Source organism: Castanea sativa, chromosome 2, assembly GCF_040712315.1.
Source record: "Castanea sativa cultivar Marrone di Chiusa Pesio chromosome 2, ASM4071231v1".
NCBI lineage: Eukaryota > Viridiplantae > Streptophyta > Magnoliopsida > Fagales > Fagaceae > Castanea > Castanea sativa.
The window spans coordinates 8,764,570-8,772,240 of record NC_134014.1 but is presented as its reverse complement, the minus strand read 5'-3'; the positions used below and the strand labels follow the sequence as shown (position 1 = coordinate 8,772,240).

The 7,671-nt window shown below is 38.8% G+C and overlaps 1 protein-coding gene across 1 annotated transcript; it reads right to left on the bottom strand.

The window, feature by feature from the left end:
• Positions 1 to 6,913: 6,913 nt before the first annotated feature.
• LOC142624836 (uncharacterized) lies at positions 6,914 to 7,435 on the bottom strand. The gene has a single exon (XM_075798576.1). It carries the CDS (start codon positions 7,433 to 7,435, stop codon positions 6,914 to 6,916), a length of 522 nt encoding a protein of 173 aa, XP_075654691.1.
• Positions 7,436 to 7,671: the final 236 nt, after the last annotated feature.

The following is a 7,671-nucleotide window of genomic DNA, read 5'->3' as shown; positions in this document are numbered from 1 at the left end:
CTGCTAAAAAGAACCAGGAGGACTGCATTAACCACGAGGAAAAAGAGAGTGCCAATACCTCAGGCCATGACAGCATCAGTGGGAGAAAAAAGGAAGAGACCTGAAGGAAAGATGGCTGAGGAACCACCTGTGATCCCATGTACTGCAAAAGAACTGAATCATGTTTTGGATAAATGGATTGGAGATGGAATTGTTAGGCCGTTCACTGTATCCAAGCCACCTATTGAAGAAGAAAGGAAGAATCTTTTGTTTTACAAGATTCATAACAATGTCAAGCACTCTACTAAGAAATGTTGGACCCTTCGTAGACTCTTCCACAAAAAGCTTAGGGAGGGGATCCTCGAGCTCACTCAAAAGAAACCCGAGGTGCAAAGGAACCCTTTACCTAATCACAAAGGGAAGGGGGTGGTAGCTGTAGTGACCCATGGGAACCCAACAGAGGCAGAAGAACCTAAAGGATCCTTCCATCCGAGCACAATCAAGACCCTTCAGAAGAACCCCAAGTTCAGGTCACAATTCAACCAATTGGGATTTGGGCCAGAAGCAAGAAGGGTGGCCACAGAATCCCTCATAAGCATAGTAGCAAATTCAGGAATAGAATGTTTCACAGCAGAATCCCATGCCAACCGAGCTTACTTAGAAACTACCAATGTAATGACATTTATAGATGAAGACATGGAAGTGGAACATCCAGACCATTGCAGACCCTTTAGCTAATGGCCACCATAAACGGTGTCCAAGTCAAAAGAGCACTGGTAGACACGGGAGCATCACTTAACCTCATAGCTCTAATTACATTGGAAGTCATGGGCCTGACTGGCAGGAGGATCCTGGGGGCTCCCATGGAGATAACAGGGTTTGGAGGATCAGCATAATCAACTAAGGGATATGTACAGCTGGCCTTAAGGGTAGGCCCAATAGTAGCCCTAACCAAGTTCCATGTAATTAACTCAGAGGTTTCTTACCATGTTCTATTGGGACGCTCCTAGCTCCATAAGCATCGCCTCATTCCCTTCACGTACCATCAATGTGTTAAAGGGAAATTAAATGGGAGGCCAACAAGGATCCCTACCAATCCGAGCCCCTTTAGCCAAGGAAAGGTGAACTTTGTGGAGACAATGTTTTATGATAAGCTAGAACCAGATGATGAGAGCCTTGTGCCAGGGACCCCAGGGGCACTTGTTTTGGAAGAAGAAGAAGGAGGGGGCACTTGTGACCTGAGGAACCTCCTGGACAGGAAAAGGCAAAAGAGGGAAACCAGCTCCTTAGGATCCCGGGAGTGCATAGTAGTACGGGAGCCTAGAGGGAGGCTAATATACTGTCTATGAAGGTGTGCGGGACCTGAATGCTTCGTGTAGGAGGGTCTCGGACCACCAGGTTACACGATGGCTCAAAAAGAAATCCTAGAGGACCCAGTCAAAGAAGCAAAAATCTAGCCTGAGGAGGAGTTAGAAGAAGTAAACTTGGGGGTTGGTCTGGGAACCCAAAAGCCTGTTTTCATTAGCAGTCAGTTGACAGTACAGGAAAAGGAACAGTTAGTAGCCTTACTTTGGAAATATGTAGATGTGTTCGCATGGACATATGATGAAATGCCAGGTCTGGATCTAGGACTGGTAGTCCATTCTCTCAATGTGGACTCGGGAATCAAGCCAGTGGTCTAACTAGCCAGAGTCTTTAACACTGATATAGAAGCTCAGATAACTCAAGAAGTCAAGAAATTGCTAACATTGTCCTTTAGGATAACACAATATCCATGTTTACCTAAATAAGTTGCAGAAATTAAATTCCTACGAACATTATGTACAAATAGACAGTCTTCCAATATTAAAACCCTAGACTCAAAGTATAAATTAACAACACCAACAACTACAATTGGAATCCTGCTCCCATCAGCCAAAGTAAGAAACAATTCCCCTTCATTCAACTTTCTAGTCTCCTGAAACCCCTACAAAGAATTGCAGATATGATTAGTACAACCGTGGGATTCTGTACCAAACATATTTCAAGAAGAAAGGAACTTTTCATACCCTTATTCTTGGCAGCTTTAAACTTTGGACAATTCATCTTCCAATGTCCTTTCTCACCACAATGGAAACGCTTTCCTTTGGTTTTCTTTCCTTTGTCGGCAACTCCTAAGGCAATTTGTTTATCATCTTGCTTGTTGAAGTCCTTCTTCTTCTTTTTACCCTTGTCTTTCGACTTAGGTTGAGAAGTAGAAGCTTCACCCACATTGGCTTCAACACTAGAAGTACCAAGGATGCCTTCCGTCGCCACTGACTCATTCATTAATTCAGACAAAGAATAAATCTTTTTGTTCATATTATAATTGAATCTGAATTTCTTGAATGATTCCGGTAGTGACTGGAGTATCATATCCACTTGGGATTCTCCATCAATGTCAGCACTTAAAACTTCTAATGTATTCAGATTAGCAATCATCCTAAGACAATGCTCCCTCACTGAACTTCCTGCAGCCATTTTGGTATTATAAATTTGCCTCATGGTCTCTTGCCTTGCAGAACGACCTTACTCACCAAATATCTCCTTCAGACTTAGCATGATGTTCGAAGCTAGTTCTACATCCTGCATTTGATGCTGTAGAACATTTGAGATAGATGCTAGGATATAGCACTTGGCCATCTCATTAGATTTCTGCCAACGATCATATCGTTGTTTTTCCTCAAGATGAGCATCTAATGAAGGAAAACTAGGACATGGTTGAGTAAGCACATATTTGTGCTCTTTAGCTGTAAGAACAATGTCCAAATTTCTTTTCCAGTCAACATAGTTGGATCCAGTCAGTTTGTTTTGGTCAAGAATAGCAACAAGTGGGCTAAATGATGCCATGATAATATCTAAAAATAATAAACATGAATATAATAAGTAAACTGGACATTATCAATTTAGCATATAAACATATAATATGGAACCTTAATAAAACCATAAAATAATATATGCAACAACAACCCAATCTCATGTTTAAAATTCCTTGGAAGCAAGTAAATTATAAACACTATGATTGATTGATAATTATTCTCATTATTAGTGTTATCATGATAACTCTTATCAAACACTAATAACATGTTGTATTTCCTTTAGCCTCTAAGTAATAATGACATAGCTCTGAAGGAAGGTTAACATTAAACTTAGTCTAATGTACACCATTGACTGAATTCTATGTGAGTCATTAAGTAACTCCACGGTAGCGTGGTCGTTCTTAATATAAAAACACATATCATCCATCATTAAGAAATATATTCTATAATACCATGAATTAAACACCCTCCAAAGGGAGCATGGCATATACGCCAAGGCGAGGTACTTAATCATTCTACTATAAACCGTTAATGGAGGCCATAAGATCTAACCCTTATATCTCTCTCCCACTAGATGTTTTAAATTAAAGGTTTTTAAGATCAAGATCCATAATAATGCTAGAAACCCTTTAAAAACATAATCCTAATCTCATTAGGAATAAGTTTCATTAAACTAGCATTAACATATATAAATATATATAACGTAATATAAACCCATATTACATTTAAAAATCCATATTACATTATATATAATATAATATATGGATTTGTATAATGTAATATATGATCTTTACATTATATATACTAAACGGCTATAACACATGCAAGATAACTAGCACATGCAAAATGTCTATAACACATGCAAGATAGCTAAGCCATGCATTGAAGTTCAAGCCATGCAATGTAGTCCAAGCCGTGCAAGAATAGACCAAGTGGTGCAAGAAAAAGTCCAAGCCGTGCATGCAAATTACAGTTACAAAACAGTTACTTCCATTCAATAACCATATCAAGACACGGCACTATTCACTCCCACTTGCAATATATATATTTGTATACGGATTCAATCATTCTTATATAACAATTCTTTATGGCATATGAACATAACCAAATGATCTTCAATCACATATATATATATAGATTAATTACATATTATGATATACAAATTCAATCTATTTCCATATATGACTCATGGTATATAAATTCCAACGCTAATAACGTAAATTCATAAAACCATGATATCAAACCATGTCTACACCAAGATGATAGTTTTCTTAAATTCTAAAATTCAATCACATATTATAAAATCATGAGATGAAAACCTGGCTCTAATACCAATCAAAGGAAAATCTAGTTTTATATCTCATACAAAACACATAGCGGAAGCAACAAACAATGATCTATTTCATTCATGATTGACAACATGCACTATGTAAATTTCAGAATTTAAGAACAAGATAGCGTATCTTGGTGTGTAGAAATTTAAAACAAAGATTAGAAGTACTTGAGAACACTTTTAATCTTCACTCAAATTTCACTTTATGCTCAAGATGTGTGGTCTCTCAATCAGTTTTTTAAGGGAGAATGATAGAGTGTCTCACTCTCATATACACACCATTCCACAATGACGTTTCTCTTTTTCTTTTTCTCTCATAAAAAATTTTGTATGTTTCTCCTTTTATAATTAACTGATTATCTAATTGGGCTGGTCTATTGGGCCTTTCCAATTGGGCTTTAATATGTGGCTTGGAATGGGACCAAAAGGGACCAATAAGACACTAGCTTCAATGAGCCTTGGGCTTTTTCGTCAACTCTTGACAAGTCCAAAGTTACCATTAATTATATTTAATATCATTATATAAATATAATTACACTCTAGGACTTATTAATAAATTATATCTCAAGATTTTATTGTACATGCAACCCCTTCATAAAATATTCGTAGTAATACAAAGTCATGAATATAGATTGCCACTTTGTAAATTACTACACCTTATCCTTGAGTACCCGGTTTAATCCTTTAAAGTTATTCATCATATTTATGAAATCCAATTTCATAAATACATACTTTAGTAATTTTTTACCAAAGTGTTTAGGTCTAACTCTCTGAATAACTGATCCTATTAAACTTCTCAAGGGAATATGTTATATCTCCGTTAAGAGACTATGAATTCCATCTTGAGAATATATGTTCCATCAACACTAAATGTGGTTTCCCAACATACTGAGATTTTGACCGTTATTTTAGATCTCACTCTTGATATATCGAAACAACCTACACTTCATGATCAGGTCCATTATCCTCTCAGAATTAAGAGTTCATGTAAATAGAAGTCGTGAGATTTATTATTCATTTGACAATCGTTAGGAGAATAATAAATCTCACAGCGGTTCGATTCAATATGTCTTAACTTTTAAAATATATCAACATATTAACTAGAAGTCTCCCATGGTTAAGACAAATCGTCTTAGTTGATACGTTATAGTCTTCGCAAATGAAATGCCCAATTTCATCACCGACTATGAACTATAAATTATGAGTTTACAAAGAACTTGTGTTTTATATTTTCTGTGACTTTTCACAGAAATCACATACTATGCATCTCATGGACTATATGATAATGTCCAAATATTCATGTTACCATTATTTTAGATAATAATAAAACAACTTTATTAATCGCAATATTAAGTCATACACAATATCATACATAATGTCATACATAATATCATACATAGCATCATACAATAGGATTTAAGAGCACTAATCCTAACAATCTCCCACTTGCCCTAAAGACTATTGTGCACTAATCTAACTCCCATTCCCTCCAAATGTGACTCGAAAGTCCTTTGAGGAAAGGCTTTGGTAAAGAGATCTGCTAGATTATTTGCACTTTCAATCCTTGCTACCACAACATCTCCACGAGCAACAAGATTGGAGAACTCCATTCATGACATGTTTGTGACAGAAGACTGGAGAACTCCATTCATGGAATACTTGGCTCAAGGGATCCTACCAGCTAATAGGACATTGGCGCACCAGCTTAGGAAACTCTCCATCAAATACTTCTTGCAGAACGGCATCTTGTTCAAAAAATGGTATAGTAGGGATCCCTTAAGATGCCTAGGGCCTAGGGAGGCCAGGGAAGTCCACTCCAGTGACTGTGGAAGTCACCTAGGAAAAAGAAGGCTTTACAGGCAGTTGCTGTAGTTGGGGTACTATTGGCCCGTAATGAAAACGGACTCCAAGGAGCTGGTTAAAGCATGTCATGCATGCCAAGTACTTGGAGACGCAATCCATACATATCCAAATGTACTGCAAGATATGACAACACCATGGCCCTTCCACACTTGGGAGCTCGACCTTATAAGACCCATAAACCCTCTCTCCAATGGCTGCATATGGATCTTGGTAGCCACCGAGTATTTTACAAAGTGGGCGAAGGCCATCCCCTTGAAAAAGGCCACTAGAGTGGCCGTGGCAAATTTCATTAGGGAACATATCATCACAATGTTCGAGATCCCCAGAAGGCTAATCACTAACAATGGAACTCCATTTATAAATAAAGACATGAAGAACTTGACGGAGGCCTATTACATCAAGCACGAGAGGTCCACACCATATTATCCACAAGGAAATGGTCAAGCAGAGGCTACTAACAAGGTGATACTAAAAATCCTCAAGAAATTGAAGCATGAATATGGAGGAAAATGGAGCAATCACCTGACAGATGTACTTTAAGCATGTAGGAGTTCCTTGAAAACAATCACAGGGTTCTCACCATTTTCCCTGGTTTATGGGACAGAAGCCATCAGTCCCGTAGAACTAGTCATCCTTACACCAAGAGTAGTACTCAAAGAAATTCAAGAAGGCACAGATAGCGCAAACAGCGAAAGGAGGATGGCAGAGCTGGAAAGGTTAGACGAAGAACAAGAGGTGGCTAGAAGGAGAAGAGAGAGGTACTAGCAAAGGATGCCAAAGATAAACTTATACAACTGTGATTGTTTGAAAGAAAGGGGGCAAACAAAAGGGGGCTAAGGCATGAGGCCAGTCAGCAAAAGCCTCCTGGAGGGAGCACAAGAGCAGTTGATGAGGAAAGAAGTTACTGCTTCTTGACCTTCAATTCTTGCAACGCCTTATGGGCACGAGCTAAAGCCTCCTCATCAGTAGCAATTTCAACATCAAGAGTCCTGGAGGCCTGTCTCTGGAATAGCAGGTGGGCTAAGGAATGCAAATACTCCAGCATAAAGGATAGGTTGAACTTGGCTTCTATAAGATCCTGCACCACTCCTCTCCACTCCAAAAGCTTCTCTTTAGATAAAGAGTCAAGAGAAGAGTCCCTCAAAGAGATCAGCACAACACATAAAAGCTCCATTAGGATATTGCCTAGGAATACGCCTCCCTTGAACCCACTGGTAAAGTCCCCATGAGCTTTAAACAGCTCATCCAGTAGTGGCAGCCCTTCAACGGGCACAGAAAATCTGAGGAAGTTGCTGTAAGAAGGTCCAAAACTATGAAAATGGCTCGCGGGAAGGCTGTTGAACTCCAGGGAATCAAATCGGGACAAGAAGGCAGAGAGCCCTGAGCCAGGATCTGAGACAGTTATCCTTGGAGCCTCCCCCATTGTTGTGTCTCCACCCTCAGGAAGTAAAGAACTTTCAACCCTCTGGATGACTTAGGGGATCCTTGCTTGAGCTTTAACAGCCGGGACATTGGGAGCAGGTTCCACAACTACCTCAGCACCTATAAGCTCAACATCGTTCGCACCTATGTCTACACCTGTAGAAGCAAACAAAGTTGAGAGGGGAAAAGAAGAAAAGAAAAAAATAAATAAAGTGAAAAGCAAAGAAAAGCTAAAGA